The 24,269-nt window shown below is 39.9% G+C and overlaps 1 protein-coding gene across 1 annotated transcript in view; it reads left to right on the forward strand.

Moving 5' to 3' along the window:
- Window positions 1–24,269, forward strand: part of msh3 (mutS homolog 3 (E. coli)) — a 281,291-nt gene that overhangs the window by 22,834 nt on the left and 234,188 nt on the right. The window contains exons 5-8 of the mRNA XM_072582322.1: window positions 4,882–4,998; window positions 6,617–6,734; window positions 10,803–10,951; window positions 18,279–18,445. Of these exons, the coding sequence (XP_072438423.1) occupies window positions 4,882–4,998; window positions 6,617–6,734; window positions 10,803–10,951; window positions 18,279–18,445 (551 nt within the window). The remainder of the gene's footprint in view (window positions 1–4,881; window positions 4,999–6,616; window positions 6,735–10,802; window positions 10,952–18,278; window positions 18,446–24,269) is intronic.

Here is a 24,269-nt window from a genome sequence, read left to right on the forward strand (position 1 = left end):
CCTCAGACCTTACTATTAAGTGTATAAGTCCTGCTAAGATTTGCTTTCCCAAAATGCGGCACCTATCATTTATCTGAATGAAACTCCATCTGCCATTTCTCAGCCCATTGGCCCATCTGGTCAAGATCCTGTTGTAATCTGAGGTAACCTTCTTCACTATCCACTACACCTCCAATTTTGGTGACATCTGCAAACTTACTAACTGTACCTTTTTTATGCTCGTATCCAAATCATTTACGTAAATGACAAAAAAGTAGAGGACCTAGCACTGATCCTTGTGGCACTCCACTGGTCACAGGCCTCCAGTCTGAAAAACAACCCTTCAACACCACCCTCTGTCTTCTACCTTTGAGCCAGTTCTGTATCCAAATGGCTAGTTCTCCCTGTATTCCATGAGATCTAACCTTGCTAATCAGTCTCCCTTGGGGAACCTTGTCGCATGCCTTATAGATCACATCTATTGCTCTGCCCTCATCAATCCTCTTTGTTACTTCCTCAAATACTCAATCAAGTTTGTGAGACATGATTTCCCATGCACAAAGCCATGTTGTCTATCCCTAATCAGTCCTTGCCTTTCCAAATGCTTGTACGTCCTGTCCCTCCGGTTTCCCTCCAACAACTTGCCCACCACCGACGTCAGGCTCACTGGTCTATAGTTCCCTGGCTTGTCCTTATCACCTTTCTTAAACAGTGGCACCACGTTAGCCAACCTTCAGTCTCCCGGCACTTCACCTGTGACTATCGATGATACAAATATCTCAGCAAGAGGCCCAGCAATCACTTCTCTAGCTTCCCACAGAGTTCTCGGGTACACCTGATCAGGTCCTGGGGATTTATCCACCTTTATCCGTTTCAAGACATCCAGCACTTCCTCCTCTGTAACCTGGACATTTTGCAAGATGTCACCGTCTATTTTCCTACTGTATATATCTTCCATATTCTTTTCCACAGTAAATACTGATGCAAAATATTTGTTTGTATCTCCCCCATTTTCTGTGGCTCCACATAAAGTTTTATTTTGTTCAACCAATAACCGTTTATCAAGAAACCTGGTTGATAGATCTTGTATTTTCAAACTTAAATGTAAATAAGATATTTAATTGGCTATTTTGGTAACTAGAAAATAATTTTATTCTGCTTTGATTTGTGGAGTAGTGGGACTAGAGCAATAGTGCACTCCTCCTCCAGTTTATGTTGAGAATCATATGGATTGTTGCAAATGAAATGACATCTTGCTATCTGCTTTTGGGGATTTTGTGCATTTCTCTCAATTCAAATTAGTCCCAACTCTACGCCATGCAATGGCTTTAGCATCTCCCACTTTGTAAATATCCAGAGACTTCTGGCACTGTGTTGATTTCAGAAACCAATGTAACTAAATTTCAGAATTCACCCACATACTCTCTTAATGTCAGGCTCAGCACCACCAATTAGCAGTTTACTGCTGGTGTTGCTCTCCAGGACACATTCCTATAATAGCATGGCCTGAAAGGTTGAACAGTGAAACCCTTTGTATTATGAATTGGATTAATCAATCTTGGAAAAGATGCATGTGTGCATCTCAAACCCTCATATAGCCTCTTGGTTTAGGATTCAGAGTAATTTTAAACTCTATGTCCATGCAATTTCTCTCTCTCCACAGATGGGGCTGGGCCAGCTGAATTTTTTCCAGCACTTTGGTTTTACTAGCTTAACGTCTGTCATAGGGAAGATGTTATGTGCTATTATTAAAGATCTTATGGGAGAGCACTTAAATAAATTCAAAGTAATTAGCTATTGTCAGTATGGTTTTGTGAAAGAGAAACCATGTTTAATTGATCCATTGGAGTTGTTTGAGGAAGTAATGTGCTTTGGATAAAGGGGAATCAATAGTAAACTATAACTGCATTCCTAGTAGGCATTTAATAAGATGTCACCTCAAAAGTTATTGTGAAAATTAAAAGCACGTGGTGATGTGTTTGTGCATTGGCACGAATAGAAGATTAGCTTTCTAACGGGAAGCAGATAGTAGGAATAAAAAAGGTTATCATCCAGTTGCCGAGCTATAACAGGTGATGTGAAAGGTTATCATCCAGTTGCCGAGCTATAACGGGTGATGTGACTCAGGAGCCAGTGCTGACTCCTCAACATTTTATACAAGATAACTTAGATGAAGGCAGTGAAGATTTGGTAGCTAAATTTGCTAATGGCACCAACATAAGTAGGAAATTTGGTTTTGAGTAAGACGTGAGGTCGCTACAGTGGTTTTTGACTGGACAAAGATCTGGAAATGTGAAATTGTTCATTTTGGCTGGAAGAACGAAACAAAAGCTTATTATCTAAATGCTAAGAGTTTGTAGAACTCTGAGATGCCTGGGGATCTGAGTGTCCTAATGCATGATTTATAAAAGATGAGTATGCAGGTGTAGCAAGTAGTGAGGAATGCTAATACAATGGTTTTGTTTATTGTGAGGAAAATTGAATGCAAAAGTAAGGAAGTTCTGCTTTAGTTATACTGACTCAGGTGAGACTATATTTGAAGTATTGCATACAGTACTGATACTTTTGTGAAGAATGAAAGTATGTTGGAAGCAGATCAGAGATGTTTTACGAGACTAACAACTGGAATGGGTGGGTTATGCTATAAGGGAAAGTTGGACAGGATAGGCTTGTATCCTCTGGAGTTTAGAAGAGTAAGTGAAGCCTTGATTGAAACATATCAGACCCTGAGGAGTGTTAAGAGGGTAGATATGGAAAGGTTGTTTGCAATTCTAGGCAAATCTAAAATGACCATGGAGAGTCACTGTCAGATGATAGTTTTGAAGGCTGAGAAGGACACAGAGCTATGATTTACTTTGCCACAGGCACAAGAGTGTTGCATTTTGGAAGATGCCCTACTTTCTCCGTTTTGGCAAAGTTCAAATGTCAGTGCAATTTGAAGTGAAGTATTTCCACTTTCTGAGCAATGCACTTTATACCATAAATATATGCTCTGTTATTTGCTTTCTTAGAATGTGTCAAATATACCTGTCTGCATCTGCTTTAGCAAATAAATTAGCCATGGTGACTAGACATAGAACACACATGCACTGTCATAAATCAATTCCTTGACTATGTTAAGAATGGTTCACTCCTGATTAGAATGAGAACAAATCTTTTTATAGGCAAATCAGAGGAATAATTCTTGTTGAGTAAATGTTTGGAAACCAACAAGATGTGAAATAAAGTTGGTCTTTCTCTGACAAATATGGGGAGCTAACTCATGTAGCTGCACTTAACTAAATCTGTGAATGTGGAAAGAACTTCTGTGAAAAGGGGAGCAAACATGTGGGCTCCATCTGCAAGACCCCTTCGAGTTGCACACCGTTTGGACTTGTAACCAGCGATTCAAATACATGGGATGGCATATTGACTTGTCACTGAAGTCCCCAAAATGCCTGGGAAAATTCAATCATGGAGCAGACCATTAGGGAAAAGTCACTTCATCATAGAATGGATAGAGTCTCAGGAGCTTCATCTTCAATCACAGGCTGGTTCTCCCTTGCACTGGGTATTGCTAAGCACATTGTGCACACATCACCAGCAAACACTGAACCCAGAAACACGGCAAGTGAAAAGAAAAGGAAAATAAGTGAGTGAGTTACTAGGTGCTGCTGAGGCAGGAAAGCTAAGACCAAGGGCCTTTTGTGTGTGTGATCGGGGTGTGGCGGGGGGGGGGAAACCAGAAATTCACCTGTTATGAGTCAGTTCAGTCTTATTTGGGAGGGTTTAAAGCATCTGTCAGGTGAGAAAGAGGCTCCAAGGAAGCAAGAGTTCCAAGGAAATGAGAGGTGGAAGAAAGAGCTGTGAAGGCAGAGAGGGGGAGGAAAGAGTCTGTGCAGTGTATGGGGGGAGAAGAAAGATTCTCAAACACAGTGGAGGAGGAGAGGCTGCAAGTTACGTGTTAGGAGAGAGGCTGTATGGGTGAAAGGACAGTTTTCAAGTTTTCGAGAATGCTTATCCAACTGGAAGTTAGGAATACCTGAAATTCCTGAATTCCTTACAAATTAATGTGGAATCTCAAGCTTAAGTTTGCCTATGTTCAGGAGCTACAATTGGGGAAAAGTTTAGTGGACACTTACATTCAACACTGCGTTAATTGTTAAATTTTAAATCTGAAATGCAGTGATGAGGATAGCAACTGACTTCAGCTTTGCACAAATGAAGTGGATGTGTATTAGTTTTGACCTCACTAATCTGCAGTAGGTGCATTTAGGATTTTTTTTGTGTAAGCGTGTGTCACTGTTTTTAAAATAAAAAGTGGCTTTTTACTAGCTTAGACCTATTTTGTGCCAAATTAAATTTTGTGATGTCCAGGCAATTCACATTTTCCTTGTAAATTGTCGAGAAAGTCTTAAGACCAAGATATTGAATGTTTTCAAGAAGGAGTTACTTATAGTTCTTAGGGCTAAAAGGATCAAAGGGTATGTGGAGAAAGAGGGAATAATGTACTGTGCTGAGACTCTCCTGAATGCCTGCACCACAACAACTGCAATGGTTCAAGGAGCTGGCTTACCACAACCTTCTCAAATTGGGGTTGGATGATAAATGCTGGCCTTGCCAGGGATGCTCACATCTGCAGTTGAGTAAAAAGAAATGGTGTATCGGTTGAAAGTTGTTATTTTCATTCCTGTATCTGGTTTGCTAATAGGTGCTGGTACTGTCTTGCATGAAAGAAAAGTGCGAGTTTGGGACAGTCAGTGTGGTCACCAAAACCAGTTACATCCCTCTCCCATATTCCCTTTAAGTACCTCCAAATTCTTATCCCAAATTTTCTCTCCTTGACAAGTTGTTTCACATCTGTTACTTTGTGTCCAGTTTTCAGGATTTATTAACACAGTGACTTCATGCATATGTTTTCAGACTGCAGCTCGAGAGCTGAATATTTACTGTCACCCTGACCATAACTTCATGACTGCCAGCATACCAGTTCACCGTCTATTTGTTCATGTCCGTCGGCTAGTCGCTAAAGGATATAAGGTATGCTTACTGAGTTCTGACTGTTTCCCTTCTCTTAAAAGGTTGAAGAATAATTGGCTAAATTTTTGCTTGGTTTTTTTCCATACACTTACCATTCTTGGAAACTCAAAGTAATGGCGATTAGCAATATGTAATAACTTGCTGCTGGGAGGGTGAAGATGTGGGAGGAATGTAGACTTTCTTACTGCTCTTTGTCGCGTGGAATTCTCTAGGATTCCATTTAACATTTTCCATTTTCAAATTTAGTAAGCTTTGATGTCAGTTTTACAATACATTTGAGGTTGTTCCATTGTGCCATCTCTGTGTCATTCTCTGCAGTGACTCTGGGCAGATAACTTATATGGAGACCATCAGGAGGGTGAGATTTGTTTGTGGGTGAAGGAATGATGTGTCTCTTCCAAAACCCTCCCCAGAAAATGAATTCTGGATTGATATCTATGAGGCCTTTCACAGAAGGGGTGAAGGGGAAGAATGATGATGATATCTGTTAAAGCTAATCTTTGATCCTTGTTAACGTCTCTCTACTTTTACCTAGCATCTAAGAGCCTCATGGTCTGCTGTCTTGGGTATGCAGCTTGGTCCTGAGCTCAATTTCCTGTTCCATGTCTAGGCACTGCTCTTGCCTGACACTTGCTCGTTTCATAATCAAGAACATTTTGTTCCGATTCCACAACTTTGCCCTACCTTTATAACTTTTCACCCTACTGCCATTGAAACTGTAATCACATCTCCATTTGGCTGTTTCTCACTTATTTTTGAAAGAAGGACAGACTTGCCTTTATATAGCACCTTTCGTGACCGAGTTGCATTGCAGTCACTGAAGTACATTTTGAAATGCAGTCGCTGCTTTAACGTAGGAAGCAATGTGACTGACTTATTCCTGTAAATGATAACATGATAATGACTGTCATTTGTTTATGTGATCTTAATTGATTGATCCACTGGCCGGGACACCCTTTCTTTTGAAATAATTCTGTGGGAGTTTTGAGCGTCTAGCTCAAGAACCTTACTTTAATATCTCATCCAGAAGATGGCAGTGCTAGCCATGTAACACTCCTCAGAACTGCACTGGAGTGCTGACTTACCAAAACATTCTCTTGAACTATCTTTGTGGCCTAACATCCCAATTCTCTCCATTTGCTCTTTTCCCTCCTGTACTCAACTTGACTTTTTTTTCTTTTTTTTGTGTAAAGTGCTTTGAAGGCATTTTTTTACTGTAAGAGAATAAGTGTTTTATCTTTTGTGTAATGGATGACAGCTAGTGGCAGAATAATTCCATTTGGTCGTAGCTAATGTTTTTTAATATGCAAGTACTATACTACCAAGCAAATTTTACATCTCAAAAATGTGTACAGTGTTCTTCGAGTTAATGCAAGTTGTGCTGAAATATGTAGTTTTATATTTAAATATACATTGTGTTACCCTGTAAATTAATTTAAAACCAATGAACTAGAGTATTTCTACCGTTAGCAAATCGTAAATCTGAGTGAATTTGTTTTTGAGGAATTGCAGTATTTTCATCCACTACTTAACAGCAACATGCGATGTTATTGACCATGCATTTCCTTTAATATTGCATTGAATCTGAAGCACATTACTGTGTATGTATCTGTTTCAGGTGGGAGTGGTGAAACAGACTGAGACTGCAGCTCTTAAAGCTGTTGGAGAGAACAAAGGCAATCTGTTCACTCGCAAGCTGACTGCTCTCTACACCAAGTCTACACTCATTGGAGAAGATATCCTTTCAGCTCCATTATCTCTTTGAACTCTGTTCGCTTCTCCATTGCACCACCTCATGGTGTGAACAGGGAAGTGCACTGATGGTCTCAGGATTTTCAGATATTTTCTAATCAGCCTGTTCAGAGACATTATTATGCACCACTGTAGCAGGTGGGACTTGAACCCAGTCCTGCTGGTTTAGAGGTTGGGATACTACCACTGGGATACTACCACTCCTCATAGGGTTTTAAGTAAAAAAGAAGAGTTTTTTTTCTAATCTACCTATTTAGTGATCTTATTACGTACCTTTGGAGCTTATGGGACTTGGGCCTCTCAGTCCAGCAGTAGGTATACTACCTCGGTGCCACAAGAAGGCCCCCTCATAGGGTTTTAAGCTCATGTAGATTTATTCTGTGAGCAGAGTTGTTCTGTTGTCCAGAATGATCCCAATTTGGCAGGGTTAATGTACCTGACAGCTGTGTTGCAGATTCCCACGCACAAGCCTTAGAATTTTACATTTTTAGGGGATTTTGCTTGTGTTCAGGAGGTGATCCTGGTTGGGATTTCATGGGAAAATTGTGTGTTGGCGTTGCTGACTGCTAACAGAGAAATGCAGGATATTAAAAAGCAGTGTAAAGTTATGTAACTTAAGCCTTAAGATTATTTCTTCTGATTTTTTTAAACAATAATGAGCATAAAGTGAGAAGTGCTTGCATTGATTTTCTTAATGAATTTTCAACATTTAATAGTTTCTTTTAGTGATAGCATGATGCCATGCTGCATTCAAGGTATAGATGTGATCCTCAGTGACAGTAAAACTTGCTGCTTAATGATGCGGGTCTTGTCTTTAGTTTGTCTTATATAGTTAGGTAGGATTTTATAGCACAGAAACAGGCTATTCAGTCTATAGATCTACCCCAGTGTTCTGCTCCACATGACGTTTCTCCCAAGCATTTTCAACTAATGCCATCGATATTTCTTAGTCCTTCCACATGCTTTTTTTTTCTAGTTTGTTCTGAAAGGCATATGTGTAATTGTCTCAATTACTTCCAGTAGTAGCAAATTCTACATTCTTGCCAACTCTTTAGTTGGAGTAGTGCTTCTGAGTTGCTTATTGGATTCACCAGTGATGTTACAACCAGATGAGAAGGGGCAAATTGCCCTGCTCGCTCCACCTATTTTAATTAACCACTCTTCGTCAGTCACATCTAACTTTTTGTTTTCTCACTTTAGCATCTAGCTAAATTATTTTAATTAATAAGCATTTTAATTAAAACCTCGTTCTCTCGATCAAAATGAAGGCTTCAGTTATCAAGGTTTTTGTATGTGAAAGAAAGGGGACTTTTGTTACTTATTATCCTCAAGAAAAATAATAAAATGTGACATCAAGCATGCATACAAACACAGGTTTAAAGCTTAAACTGAAGATATTATCTGGTACAAAGGAAGATCCAATAAAGTATATTTTTTTTAAAAGCAAATCATTAAGAGTTCTTAAGGTGTTAAATCTTAACCTGAACCCATATATTTACTGGATGTGATGTATCCTCAGCAGCTGAAATCTGTAAATATTCTTGATTTCTCAGTGAAAAGATGAGTCTCCTTTGTGACTGACCGCTGCTTTTGAGATGCTGAGTGAAACAGAGAGAGAGAGATAGCGACTCTTTTAATTCGGTCTTAAAAATCCATTTTCCTTCTGTGTTCTGCCCGAAAACTGTCTTCCTCAAATATAGTTAACTTGTGTATTGCTACATCTGGTTCCCTTATTTTTTTGAATAGGTGACTTTCATCTCAATATGTGGAACCTCTGGAAAGATGTAAATCAAAAATAGGCGATGAGGTTTTCTTCATTCCTGACCACATCCTGGTGTCTTTTCATAAAATGTTAATTTCAGCTTGGACTGTTTTTGTTTATCTTTTGGACTTAGGTTTGCTCGCTGAGCTGGAAGGTTCATTTCCAGATGTTTTGTTACCCTGCTAGGTAACATCTTCAGTGGGCCTCAGGCGAAGCAATGCTGAAAATCCCTGCTTTCTATTGATATGTTTGGGTTTCTTTGGGTTGGTGATGTCACTTCCTGTGGTGATATTATTTGCTGTGGTGAAGTCACTTCCTGTTCCTTTTCTCAGGGCGTGGGAGATGGGGTCTAAGTCGATGTGTTTGTTGATAGAGTTCCGGTTGGAATGCCATGCTTCTCGCAATTCTCATGCGTGTCTTTGTTTGGCTTGTCCTAGGATGGATGTGTTGTCCCAGTCGAAATGGTGTCCTTTCTCATCTGTATGTAAGGATACTAGTGAGAGAGGGTATGTCTTTTTGTGGCTAGTTGGTGTTCATGTATCCTGGTGGCTAGTTTTGTTTATCTTTAGTTTCGTGAGTTTGGCTTAAACAATATTAGCCATTTTAAATTAGCATTCTTTTTCTTTATTTTTAAAACTATATTCATGAAAGATCACAGGCATTAAAATCAGGTGATAGAAGTTGAAATATTTTGCCAAATTTTATTTTTGACAGTGATTATCTTGCACTTCTAAGCTAGTTTCTGATCTTGCCCATGAGTGGGAACATTATTTCCATGTCTGTCAGTCAAACCAATTTCACTATTAAAGATTTCTTTCTATTCTTTATTATCCTTTTCCTAGAAACAAAAACATGAGTTGGAGTCCATGTCTTGTTATATGATGTGATAGTGTAATGATATTACTTGAAAGCAATTTGACCAGAGGTTTGATGACCTGATGTTTGGAATATGACTCCTTGTAATCTGACCATGAAAGGGTGATATCAGTAAAAGTAAGTATGGAGTTATTAGATTGTCATATTAACCTACATGGTTCATTCACCATATTAAAAATTTATTTTTGAGGAAGTCTCGACCAGAGTGGATAGAGGGCAACCAGTCGAGATGCTGTATTTGGATTTCCAGAAGGTATTTGACAAGGTACCTCATGAAAGTTACATCATAAGAGCATATAATGTTGGAGGTAGTCTACAGGCATGAAAAGAGGATTAGCTAATGGACAGGAAACAGTGAGTGTGGATAAAGGGTTTTATTTTTCAGGTTGATTACCTGTAATGAATGCAGTTCCAGAGTCGGTGCTGGGATTGCAACTGTTTACAATATATGTTAATGACTTGGAGGAAGGAAGTAAATGTACTGCAGTCAAATTTGCAGATGACACAAAATATATAGAAAGGCAAGTTGTGAGAGGGATACAGTTTACAGAAATAGGTTACAAAAATGGACAAAAAGTTGGCTAATTTTTGAAATCAGGAAGGCTAATGGAATGTTGGCTCTTACTTCAAGGGGTTTGGACTGTAAGAGTATGGAAGCCTTACTGCAACTGTCCAAGGTGCTGCCGAGACCATATTTGGAGTACTGAGAGTATCTTTGGTCCCCTTATATAAGGAAAGATATTATTTCATTGGAGGCAGTTCAAAGAAGTTTGCTAGGATAATCCTAGATATGGAGGGATTGTCTTACGAACTAACGTTAAACAGATTGAGACTGTACTCATTGGAATTTAGTTGAATGAGAGGTGATCTCATTGAAGCATTTTGGATTTATAAGGGGTTTGACAAGGTCATTGCTGAGGATGTTTTCCCCCATTGGAGTCAAGGGCCAGGGGTGTGTGAGTTCCCTCAGAACAAAAAGATGCCAATTTAAGACTGAGCTGAAGAGAAATTTCTTCCATTGAGCTGTAAGTATTTGGAACTCTTTGCCATAGAGAGCGGTGATGCCAAGATAAATAGATTCCTGATCAGTTAAGGGTAAGGGCAGGAATGTGGATGTGAGGAATGTCAGATCAGCCAGGTTCTTATTGATTAGTAGAGCAGGCTCAAGGGGCCAAATGTTATCTTATGTTTCTATTTCCTATGGACTTATGGTCTTAAGATGACCTATTTCTGTGCTACAAATAATTGTACATCTGAGAAATCTAAATATATAGTATTGTCTGATAAGAGGACTGCAAAGTGGAATTGAATTAACATTTGTGATTTTTGAACCGGATTTGGTGACAGTAAGTGGAATGGCAGATGTATACTTAATTAAATGCAAATTTGCTCTATTGTCCTTAATGACTGCTACATATTAACCCACTGCTGAACCTGGACAGTGACTCAGTTGAAGTTGGAGGTGTGCCTAGTGAGCTTCCCAACAACTATCTGATGTGTATCTGTGAACAGCTGCAGAAGAGAAAAGATCATGCGAAGCAAAGTGTTCAGATTGGACTTGTGGTAAGATTTCTTTCTTTCACAATGAAGATTTAAAAAGTGACTGGATGTGCACCAGAAGTCTCATAACCTCCCAAGGATATGAACCTAGTGTTGGGAAATGGGATGAGGGTTTTTTTTCTTGTGATGATGCTGCTCCTTTGACAAGGTTGTGTTGTCCTTGGCTTTTCTCAAAAGTGTTTTACGAGACACAGGATTTGAAATGTCTGGCTTGATCTACTTGAGGAAGCTTTTAAGTTTAAAAACAAAAGCACTTGTACAATGGAAGGGGAGTGGCCAGTTCTCCCAGCTCAGATTTACTCTGGTTTGGTTCTTAGTAGTCTGGCTATTCAGAGCAGTCAGCCAGTTTTGAGGTCAAAGAAACAGCAACATGGAGGAGGGTGTTCTATGCTGAATCTCTCTGACATCTCTCCTGTCAGATCCCATGTTTGATTTTACCTTACTTTCCCAAAGATTGTTCAAAGAATTTGGAAAAGCGTTATAAAGTTGGGATAATCTGTTAGGTTTTTTGATGTGTTAAGTTATTCTATATTCTGTTCTCTTTTCCTTGTGTTTCATTCTGCAAATAAATTCTGTTTTTTTAAAAACTGTTGGGCCAGCTGCATCACTCCTGGAATCGCCACTATACACCTGTTCAAACAACTAGCAAAGTTAGGGTCCGGGCCATTTTCATGGAATGTTTTGAGGGGGTCTGGCCTGGTCCATAACATCTGCTAACACAGCCATGATGGGCAGAGTGGCCGTCTCCTTCTGGGGCATAAATCTTTCCACATATTTTACACTCTTTAAATAGCTGAAGAGGAACTTGCAGGGATATGGGAAAGGGTGATAGAGGAGCAGTATGCCAATTGCTCCTTTGGAGGGCCAGAATGGACATAATGGGTCAAATGGCCATCAGCTGTGCTTATAGGCATCTGCAATTTTATGAATTTATAAATATCCACCAGATAAATAAAAGGTGAACCTTGGCTGACCTCTTGATCTATATGTTTTTATGACATTGGTGTAAATTGATTACCTTGATGTAATAATGGATTTAATTTTGCTCTGGGACCCTGTGTGTAAGACATGTCAAAATAAGACATGTCTCACATTGTGGGCGGCACGGTGGCACAGTGGTTAGCACTGCTGCCTCACAGCGCCAGAGATCCGGGTTCAATTCCCGCCTCAGGCGACTGACTGTGTGGAGTTTGCACGTTCTCCCCGTGTCTGCGTGGGTTTCCTCCGGGTGCTCCGGTTTCCTCCCACAGTCCAAAAGATGTGCAGGTCAGGTGAATTGGCCATGCTAAATTGCCCGTAGTGTTAGGTAAGGGGTAAATGTAGTGGTATGGGTGGGTTGCGCTTCGGCGGGGCGGTGTGGACTTGTTGGGCCGAAGGGCCTGTTTCCACACTAAGTAATCTAATCTAATCTAATCTAAAAACTTGTAACTCAAATTTAAGATCCAAAAATACAACTTAAGTTTGAATATAATGAGCCATTCACTTGTTCAGTTAAAAGTTCAGTTACCATATAGAAACAATTCCATTTTCCCAGGCAGTACTACTTGTTTCATGGCTACTTCATGGGCAGTTGTCTCCAGTCTTCCTTGGACAGTTGTTTTCTTGCCTGCAATTATAAAACTGTTGAGTTTCGTTATGTTGCACCATTACTGTCACTGCTGAATTGTTCTCTGAACCTGAAAGCAAAAAGACTCTCATTATCATTTATTTCATGGCCTTAAGGTGACCCAAATCACTTTACAGTTAATGAAGTACTTTGGGAATGTAGCCATTCTTCTTATGTTAGAAACATAGCAACTGATTCTGCATGGCTGAGTTTGAACATAACCTAATGTTAACTTGTTGACCAGTTTCTCCTCTAGAACTTCTCATTGCTAATAAACTATTACAATTCACACTGGAATTTTATTTTTGCAACTTATCAAAATGAAGACTTCATGGTGTCAAATTGAGCAGAAAAACCTGGCCTTCAAAATGTGTCCATGATAACCAGTTCAAGGCAGGAATGGACAATAAGCACAGCTTTGCCAACATAACTTTTTCCTGAGGACATCAGTAAAAATCAAGGACCTTACCTGATGCTTTCTGTTTTGAATAAGTTTCTGGCAAAATGTTATGTAGTCACTAGATGGCAGCAAAAGGCAACAGTGCCTGATCCAGTTTATCCATTCAATGGATAGAACAGCTAGACACCTGCAGTTAAGGAGGTCACTTACTTGATGCACCTATTGTTGTGACAAATGTGCTGTGGCGTTTTATGATGGGTAGCAGCAATTGTTCAGTTGTTTTGAGTATTATTTTAAAGATGTCAGCTTTATCCGTTGAGTTAACTTGGACAGCCAGGAAACATTGCTCCCTCATACACAGCAAAATAACACTGTTGGAAATCTGCAATGAAAACAGAAAATTCTGGCAATGTTATTGGATCTGGCGGCATGTGGCGAGTGAAACAGAGTTAAGATTTCATGAGTTCTGGTGATGGATCACAGACCTGACCTGTCAATTTTGTTTCTCTCTAGAGATGTTGTCAGAGACAGAGAATTGTTGTAAAACTTTGTGTTTTTTATGTACCAAGCTCCTTTGTCAAAAAATATTTATTTGTATCTAAATTGTTCGCTGTGCTAAGGTCTTTCAAGTTTTAAAATATTTTGTTTTAATATTGAATGGAGTTTTAAGATGTAGTTTAAAATCGCATGCTTTTAGATGGTGACTGTAGTAATGAAAAAAGTATTGTTTATTTGCAAACTGACTTGAGCAGCAAAGTTCTGGTTTCTGGTTCTGAATTTTGGGAGACATAGCTGGGATCATGGATCAGATTTTATTGTCAAAATAACGGTGGGGTTTGTGGTGCTCATCTTTATTTATGAGTAGGTGATGCAGATGGTCCATTTAAAAAACAAAGGACAAATATGCAGTTATGTGCAAATATCTCAAAGCTCAAAGTTTGAGAAGATTTGTAGCTCGGGTGCTCGTTGTTGTGGTTCTGTTCGCCGATCTGGGAATTTGTGTTGCAGACGTTTCGTCCCCTGCCCAGGTGACATCCTCAGTGCTTGGGAGCCTCCTGTGAAGCGCTTCTGTGGTGTTTCCTCCGGCATTTATAGTGATTTGTATCTGCCACTTCCGGTTGTCAGTTCCAGCTGTCCGCTGCAGTGGTCGGTATATTGGGTCCAGGTCGATGTGTTTGTTGATAGAACCTGTGGATGAGTGCCATACCTCTAGGAATTCCCTGGTTGTTCTTTGTTTGGCTTGTCCTATAATAGTAGTGTCCTATAATAGTAGTAACACTATTATAGGACAAGCCAAACAGAGGACAACCAGGGAATTCCTAGAGGCATGGCACTCATCCACAGATTCAATCAATAAGCACATCGACCTGGACCCAATATACCGACCACTGCAGCGGACAGCTGGAACTGACAACCGGAAGTGGCAGATACAAATCACTAAATGCCGGAGGAAACACCACAGAAGCGCTTCACAGGAGGCTCCCAAGCACTGAGGATGTTACCTAGACTGGGGACAAAACGTCTGCAACACAAATTTCCAGCTCGGCGAACAGAACCACAACATATCTCAAAGCTGTAGTCCGCTCTATTTTTGCCAAAAACTTCGAAAATGCAGCTGGATGTGAATAAGCTTATCAGAGGAAATTGGGCCTTGATGCTACAAGTGTAAATAATCTCTTAACAAATTGATTTTTGTTTTCTAATCCTTCTTTCTAGCTTTGAAACTAAACTATTATCAATAAGAGATTCATTCCTTTTATGCATTATTTGTAGTTGGAGATCTTAAAATGCCATATTAATTTTTTTTCACGTTTCCTTTGACTTCTATCTCGCAATTGACTTCTCTTTCTGTGCCAGATTTTGTCTTAAATTTACCTCTTTAAATTTACCTTTTATTCCTAATCCATTCTTTCTCAATCCTTCAGTCTGATGGGTTAAGGTGATACACCGTTGCCAATGTTCACTCAAGTTCTTCTCAGTTCTCATAATTGTATATTTGTCCTTTGTTTTTAAATGGACCACCTGCATCACTACCCATAAATCAAACCTCACTGCAATTTTGGTTATAAAATCTGGTCCATGATATCAGCTGACATTTTCACCAAGTTACTGTGCACAAATTGTAAAAAATCTAAACAATGCCACACGAGACTGGAAACATTAACTCTGTTGCTCTTTCCATAGATGCTGCCAGACCTGCTGAGTTTCTCCAGCATTTTCTGTGGTGTGCTTTAAATAATGGTAGATTCCATTAGGTGTTAGATCAGGGCTGATGCATTTTAATTCAAACAAAATTTATTCAGTAATTGCAACTGTATGTTAGCAGTAACAGAACATTGTAGACATCCCTATGGAATTCTCTGTCTTTTAGATTAGCAAAGTCTTTAACCCAAACAAAGTAAATGGCTAATGGTTAAATTAATATAAGAGTTCAAACAAAGGTGCTGAAATACTCTTTTCATTCCGATCACAATTTCAATCCTCTTGTCTCCTATGATAATTTGTTTATCTCTTTGTTTTATAGTAGTGAGTGTGTTTAGTTGTGACACAGTGATACAAAATGTGTCCATTCCTGACCATCTCTTGGGACTGTATTTTTCCAGCTCTTGCATGATGTACACATTGACAAATCAGTTGGGAAAATGCGGCAATATTGGAAAAATGAGATTCTTGACATCGAGGAGAGAAAAATCTAGATTTTTTCACTAATGAGCAGCAAGAGATCTATTTGCATACATTTGCATGTTACTACCTCATGTTGCTTCAGTTATAAGCATTGTGTCCTCACCAGTCTCATTACATGCTCCTGGTATATCTCTGAGCCATCAACAATACAGTTCTCCACTTCAGTGCTGTACTTTGGAGTGTACTTGCTTGCATTGTAATTACTCTGCCAGGCCATTTGGTGCACAGGGACAGATACTGTGATAGCGAGACAAAAGAGGAGAAGTAGACTGGGAGGAGGGCGGTCTCTGTTTTGTGCTAAAGATTCAATGCAACGCTGTCTTAGATGAGCCCTCACAATAAAATCAATCAGTTCAGTGTCATTATAACAAAGTTTTTTTTTTCTCCAAATATTGGGGAACATTTGACAATAATCCTTGCAGAAATATTCGTATTCCCCCTTTTTAACTGTGCAGTTTAAATCACAGAACTCTATATCAACAAATGGATGAATTACCAGAACATTCAGATGAATTTTGATTTATTTTTCTATTTCTTTGTGGTCATGAATGAAAATCCCATGATTGCTTTTAAAGCAGCATTGAAAGAATTAAATATTCAAAAACACTATGACACACTGAGGTAAAATCTGGCAAGTGCACAGAAAAGATATACAGCTTGTCATATCAGTGGTATTGCTGTTAAGATGTGATTATCAACAAAATGTAATATGGTAGAATAAATCCATAGCTCTTATGTATCCCTAAATGTGAGCTGTTCTTCCTTCTAAAATTCAGAATAGATCATATGGGGTTTATATTAACTTATCATAATGGGCAACGGAAGATGACAAGTAAAAATAAATATTACACAACACAACTTAAACCCAATCTATGTGTACTTGCTGCAATCTTTGTGGTAATGTGTTTTGTGTATCACTCTTGTGAGTTGCAACCTATCATTATATTAATGAAATTGGGTATCCACCATGTACTTGGCAGGTTGGTCATGTTTCTGAGGGTACAGGAAATCTGGTAACTAAATGGAGTGGATCAAGCAGTTAACATAGAAACAGATCAGTATAGTGCAACAACAAGCCCTTCGGCCCATCGTGTCTGCAGCGACCATGACTCCATTCTCAAATAATTCCATCTGCCTGCACATAGTCCATATGTTTTTTAGTGCATTGCTAATAAGCCAGAAGGTGCCCCACGTTCCTCATGTAAACTTTCTGCCAATCATGGTCTCGCCTTGTTGCTGCAACCAACATAATGTCCTGGATCCCTATTCAAGTCTGTGATTATGTTTTCTCCCTCTCAGTCTCCATCCATGCTGCTGTGATCCACTTTACATCCCAACCTGCCTCTTTATCCTTCTGGACTCTGTGGTTGAAATGCTGCTTTGTTAGAAGGGCTGTCACTTGGATGAAACATTGAACCTGACTAACTTCAGGTGGACACTAAATCTCCCAAGGTGTACTTTTAAAAAGATTAACTTCTTCCTTTCAACCAATACCTCCAGAAACCCATTCATCTAATTACACCTGTGTGCCCTTATTTAAGTAACTCTAGGAATAATATGCAAAGCGCTTTGCTTTCAACACCCCCCCCCCCCCCCCCCCCCCCCACCACTCCCCAGAAATATGGCTCTTCATGCTATATAAATAATTGTTACATGTTAAACTATAAATTGATATAAAACTACACTACTGATTTACTACCAGTTAAGATAGCTGTAGATTAACAGAATAAATTTTCAGTTAGAATAGAGTCTACTTTATAATGCAAGGTAGTGCACCTGTCTCAATTTCTCTGATTCCTGCATGAATAATGGAAGTTGTTGGATTATAGTGTACCCGCTATTTGCCTTCTCTCTCGCCCTTCGAACTTGGATGTGAGATTTCTTTTGATTAATGGATGAGGATTCCCAAATACCTCTGTTCTGTAGCTTTCTCCATTGAAATAATATTCAATGCCTCTATTCTTCCTGTCAAAGTGCATAACTTCACATTTCTCCAATTTATGTTCCATCTGCCAAGATTTTGCCCACTCACTTAACCTGACTTTCGCTCTCTGCAGACACACTGTCATCTCACACACACACACATCTTTATGTTGTCTGCATACTTGGCTATGGTGCGTTCACTTTCCACATCCAAGTCTTTAATGTGTGTCGTAGGTAATTGTCATTGGAATTTAGAAGAATAAGAGGTAATTTTATTGAAACAGTTAAGAGTTTGAGAGGGTTTCACAAAGTAGATATTGTGAGGCTGTTTCCCTTCATGGGAAATCTCACATTAGAGCTGTCAGATTCTTGAACAATCTACAGTAATAGGAATGGCAGGAAAGTGGAGTTGAGCCCAAGATCAGATCAGCCATGAATATTTGAATGTAGTAGGCTCCAGGAGCTGTAAATTTCATGCTGCTATTTCTTGTGTTCTAATACTTGAATCATGGTTCAGTACCTTGGCTTGTGGGGCATCTCTTGTAATCTATTTTAATGTCAAATTTATTTAAATATAAATTCACTGGTACGCTTTCATCTGTCTGGTCAGTCAGTGTATTAAAAAAGAACAAAATATGATGAATTACATTTTTAGAAAATAATTAATCTGAAATTCTGGCTGTTGCATGTCTGAAATCTGCTGTTGTATTTCACAGGCAGTCCAACCCAACACTGGTGACGTGGTTTATGACTGTTTTCTCGATTGTAAATCCAGATCTGAGCTGGAAAGCCGGATCCTATGTCTACAGCCAGTCGAAATTCTGCTTCCAGTGGAGTTGTCTGAGAACACGGAAAAGCTTCTTGCAAGCATCACTGCTTCAAGGTACAATCTGAGGTGTGAGCAGGTTGACTTTTCTAGTAGGGCCCTGGGCATTTCTGAGATGGCGTTTCTTTGAGATGATATTTGAAATTGTCTTGTCTATGTAAGGCGTATAATAGGGGAGTCAAACTTGTTGCAAAGACACAGTGGTGGACCTGGTGTTGGTGAGGGAGACATTCAGCAAACATTATTCAAGACATTCTGGGCTCTAGTGAATCTGTAAGCATTGTGCTTTTTTTTCTGTGTTAACTATTTTGACACACAGTACTGTTGTTATTCTGCACGCCCTATGGATCTGTAAGATATAGGAGCAGAATTAGACCATTTAGCCTAATGAGTCTGCTCTACCAACCATTCAGGCGAAGGTGGGTACTGCAGATGCTGGAGATCAGAGTCAAGATTAGAGTGGTGCTGGAAAAGCACAGCAGGTCAGGCTGCATCCAAGGACCAGGAAATTTCCTGATTAAGGGCTTTTACTCAAAACGTTGATTTTTTTTTGTTCCTGCTTCTTGGATGCTGCCTGACCTACTGTGCTTTTCCAGCACCACTCTAATCTTGACTCCACCAACCATTCAGTCACGGATAATATGTTTCTCAACCCCATTCTTTTGCCTTTTCCCCGTAACCTTTGATTCCCTTACCAATCAAGAACCCATCCATTTCTGTCTTAAATACATTCAATGTATTGGCCTCCATAGCCCCCTGCAACAATGATTTCTTTCAGATTAACCACCATCTGGCTGAAGAAATTCCTCCTCATCTCAGTTCTAAAGGATCATCCCTTCACTCTGAGGGTGTGCCCTTGGGCCCTTGTCTCACCTACCAGTGGAAACACCTTCTCTACATCCACTTTATCTAGGTCTCTCCGTATTCTATAAGTTTGAATCAGATCCACCCCTCATCCTTCTAGACTCTATCGAGTACAGACCTTGAATTCTCAACTGCTCCTCATATGACCAGTCTGTCATCCCCGGATCATCATTGTAAATATCCTTTGGATACCCTCCAAAGCCAGCATATCCTTAGATATGGGACCCAAAACTGTGCATAATATTCCACATATGATCTGATTAGAGCCTTATTTAACATCCCTGCTCTTGTATTCTAGCATTCTGTCAGCATGGTTTCCACCATTCTGTCAGCATGGCTTCTACCATTTTGGGTTTAGGATATCCCTGACAGCCATGTGAGCAGTGTTGGATTATTTAACATAGTGAAAAATGGATCCTGTACTTGCTCCTGGAAAATGAACCATCTTTAGCCCCAGTGACTCTTTCCTGTTCTATTGGGTCTTAAACACCAGTCATTTATGAAAATGATTCTAAGCTACTGAAGAAATTGTGGAGAAAGGTTTATTCTTCCAGCCCCATAGCTCTATCATGGGCTGCTGCCACCTTTTACTTAGCTCCTTGCCTTCTCTGTCCATCTCCATCATTGTTGCAAAGCTCAAAATTTGTTGGAGAGCTGATGTTTGAAGTGAGATAGATAGATAGATACTGAAGTTTTCCTCTTTTGAAATTACATTGGAGGCAATTTTGCCTGAGGCTGTAGATCTGGCTAGAATCATAGGCTCGAATTTTCCCACTGTCTCTGCAGGATTTAAAGCATAATTATTCAAAATTTCTCTCCGATTTATGCGAAGATGTGATGTTTTGTTGATAATCCCATTTTAACAACGCTATCACTGATAATATAAGGTTTATAAAACCTTGTTTGTTCCTTTTGATGCTTGTTGCTGTATAAGCATTGATGGTCATTCCGAAAATTTATCTTTTGTATATCCTTTCTGTGCACTTCCCAGATCCCTTCCCTCAGTGTCTGTTGAAGTGTTTTTGAATATTTAATTTTATCAACGTAGCTACCTGTTGCTTTTAAGCAAATTCATGGGATTTTCGTTCATGGCCACAAAGAAATAGAAAATTAAGTTCAAATTCATCTGAATATGTTGGTAATTTTATCTAAGTGTTCTGGGATTCAAACTGCCAGGTAAAGAATGGGGGAAGTACAAATATTTCTACAAAGCTTATAGTCAGATGCTGTCCAACCTTTGAAAAATAAAGCATTTTCTGTCATAATGACAATAAACTAATTTTATTGAGTGAACTTGGCTGAGACAGCATAACATCAAATCTTTAGCACAGAACAGAGGCCCTCCTTCCAGTATCCTTCTCCTCCTTTGCCCAGATGTTCTTTACCTTCAACTTATGATTATCCAACTTTGCCTCTATTCTTCACAATTCTTCTATGTGTAATGGGGTTCTGAATTCTCACTACTTTATGCTTTTCAATTCTATTCCTATAGAAACAAGATTGATGGTTGATTTGGATTTGAAATATTTTGTTAACCTGCATTATACAGATTGTGTACTCCTATTCCTTGATTACTATTTAGATGTATTTTCCAAAGGAGTAGGTGGTCTCCTTATGTCCCTTAATCGAAATGCACCACCTCACACTTCGCCAATATTGAGGCTCATCTGTCAGTTACACTGAGATTTCTGGGCATTTTGTCCCAGCCTAGCACCTCTGTCCTTGACCTCCTACATTGTTCCAATGATGCTTGACCTAAGCTTAAGTAACAGCTCCTCATTTTTCAACGGGACACTTCACATCTTTCCTAATTCAACAATCGTTTCACCAATTTGAGACTATAATCTCTCTGCCTATTTTTATTCTCCTTCCTTTGGTTGTTCTGGATTAAATATCAAAGTAAAATTGGGGTTTTGCAGCTCATTGGACTGGACCTCCCTCTTCAACATTGCTGAGCTGCTGATTAAATTTGAGTTAGTGGTAACAAAAATCATTCACCTTCACAGCTACCTTAGCAAAAAGAAAGTTGAAATTTGATGTTGAGTGTTACAGAAAACTGCAGCATTGCTGATTTTTAAAAGATCCAGTGCACTCATGTCTGAACATCAGGTTGGACTTGGTGCTTCTGCAGTTGAATAGTGTATTGCTGAACTGATTTATGTGTGAATTGTATGCCGAAATAAAGTGAAGAATCTGTACTTATATGGTATCTAGACCTCAGCACGTCCCAAAATGCTCCATAATCTGAGGGTAGAATTATATCCTCTCTCCCATCCTCAGAGAAGGCCATAACACTGGGTAACCATGTGGCATCAGAGTCGAAGAGTGTGGTGTTGGAAAAGCAAAGCAGGTCAGGCAGAATCCGAGGAGCAGGACAATCAATGTTTTGGGCATAAGCTCTTCATCAGGATGAAGACCTTATGTCTGAAATTTTGATTCTCCTCCTTGGATGCTGCCTGACCTGCTGTGCTTTCCCAGCACTGTACTGTCCACTCAACTCCAGCATCTGCAGTCCTCCCTCTCTCCTACCATGTGGCATCTAATTAATGTCCCCTCCCTCTGCCACTGGTCCTTTACTAATGCCGTGAAGCATTCATGCCATCTGGTGATGCCAGATTTAATCTGACGGCCTTTCAGCAGTATGGGGGAGGGTTTGGTGCTGTATTCCCCAGTTTGGGGATGCTTTGCCCAATGGAGGCCTCGCCATTCTAAATCCCTGTTGGTGGTACGATGTTGGTCGAGGCGAAAAACCCCATCTCATCTTCTGAATTGGTTCCAGCATGACCTGTCATTGAAGACTGCCTGTAGTGCCAGTGTTGGTCACTGTTCCATATGGCAATATTGATGGCTTTAGGTGACCATGCCAAGTGGAAGCAAGCTCGTGTGTGCGTGTGTGTATGTATCTATGTATTGGGGAAGGGGTGCTGGGAAGGGGGAATGGTCTGTCTGTTGGGCTACTGTCTCTGCACGGTGTTATAGCTTGTGAAATACTTTTGGAATGTCACTGTATTATTGTATAAAATGAAGCAAAATTGATAATGATCAGGGACAGTTCATTTAGTGGTGATGGTGGGAGGCTGCCTGGGAAATACCAGGTGCAGTAGGCTTTTAAGGGGCTAGTGCCTGTGAACTTACCAGTCTGAAGGCTGAGGAGTTAAATATTAACCAAAGCACCAGGGATCGTGACTCTGATTCTCCTTGAAGTAGTGCAGTGTGATTTTGTTTTTCATTTGTGTGGCCAATCAAGATGCCAGACAAAGCTTTGTAACATCTCACTTGAAAGACGATGCTGCCAGCAGTGCAGCACTCCATCAGTACTGCTCTGGGGTGTCAGCTTTGATTTTTTTTTAATACATTGTGTTCAGACTGTAGCCATGGACTTAAACTCATGACCCTCTGACTGACAAGTGGGATGCTTCTAATTGAGACAAGGTATACAAGAAAGAGCAAAAGTTGTGGTCAAAAGCAAAAGGGGGTATTTAGTTGAGGAAAAACTGGAATGGACTAGCATTGGTGCAGAGCAGCAAACACGTATCCATTGTCTGTGCCACTTTTTGTTCTCAAGATTTTAGAAATTTCTTTATCAAAAGCCTATTGTAATACAGTCTGGCTAATTACCATCCTATCAGCCTACTCCCCATTTTCGATGATGTGATGGAAGATGTCAGTTACAGTGCAGTGGGCAGCATTTACACAGCAATAACCTGCTCACTGCTGCTCAGTTTGGGTTTTGCCAGGGCACGTGACTACTGCCTTGGTCCAGACATAGATAAAAGAACCAAACCCAAGAGGAGATGAGAGTTACTGCCCTTGACATCAAAGCAGCATTTGCCAGAGAAAGGCATCAAGAAGCCCGAGCAATATTGAAGTCAATGGGAATAATTTAAACACTCCACTGGCTGGGGTTCTGCCTAGCATAAAGGAAGATGGCTGCTGTTCTGTGATAAAGACAAAAAAAACTGCAGATGCTGGAATCCAAGATAGACAAACAGGAGGCTGGAAGAACACAGCAAACCAGGCAATATCAGGAGGTGGAGAAGTCAATGTTCGAGTATAACCCTTCAGGACTGGGATAGAGGTTAGTGGAGCTGCAGATAAAGAGGGGGTGGGGAGAGGAGCAGAGTGGTGAGGTAGGGATAGGTGAACACAGGTAGAGGGTTTGGCCTGGTTGGGCGATGGGAGGAATGAATCTGGTTGGTAGCTGGAAAGAAGGGTTCTTTCGGCTACCAACTGGATTCATTTCTCCCATCGCCCAACCAAGCCTTACCATCTACCTGTGTTCACATATCCCTACCTCACCACTCCGTTCATTCTATTATACAGCAATTCCTTGGGGGAGCATCCGGGCCACAAACATTTTAGCTGCTTTATCATTAATCTTCCATCATGAGATCAGAAATGGGAAAGTTCACTACTGATGGTGGAGGGGTAATCACTTTGCAGAATGTGTATTATAGACCTCGAGTGAGAGAGAGAGAGAGAGAAAAGGGAGTGATTGTGGCAAATCTCAGACAAGTGTAAAAATAATAGGGTAGTAGGAGATTTCATCTTCCCTAATATTAATTGAGATAGACAAAGTGTGAATGGTCTAGGGGATGAAATTCTTAACTGTCTGGTAGAGCCTTTTAAGCCACCTTGTAGAAAATCCACAAGAGAGGAAATGGTGCTAGACCAAATTTTAGGGAATGACAGTGAGTGGTAGATGTTGCAGTAGGAGAGCATTTTGCTGATTGTGATGATAATTCAGTAAGATTTCATGTAGTTATGGATATGAATAAAAGTGGTGTTGAACTAGGGGAAGTTTAAATTTTAATAAGTTAATGTAGGATCTGGCCAAAGTGGACTGGGGCCAGCTACTTAGAGGATGTAGTGTGACATTCAGAAGGGTAATTGTGAGAGTGTTGGGCCAACATATACCTGTAAAGGTGAAAGGTAGGATCAACAAGTGCAGAGAATCCTGGGTATGAAGAGATGTACAGGATTAAATAAAGAAATAAAAAAGGAAGTCTATAGTAGA

This window comes from Chiloscyllium punctatum, chromosome 2 (genome assembly GCF_047496795.1).
Source record: "Chiloscyllium punctatum isolate Juve2018m chromosome 2, sChiPun1.3, whole genome shotgun sequence".
In the NCBI taxonomy this organism is placed as follows: Eukaryota; Metazoa; Chordata; class Chondrichthyes; order Orectolobiformes; family Hemiscylliidae; genus Chiloscyllium; species Chiloscyllium punctatum.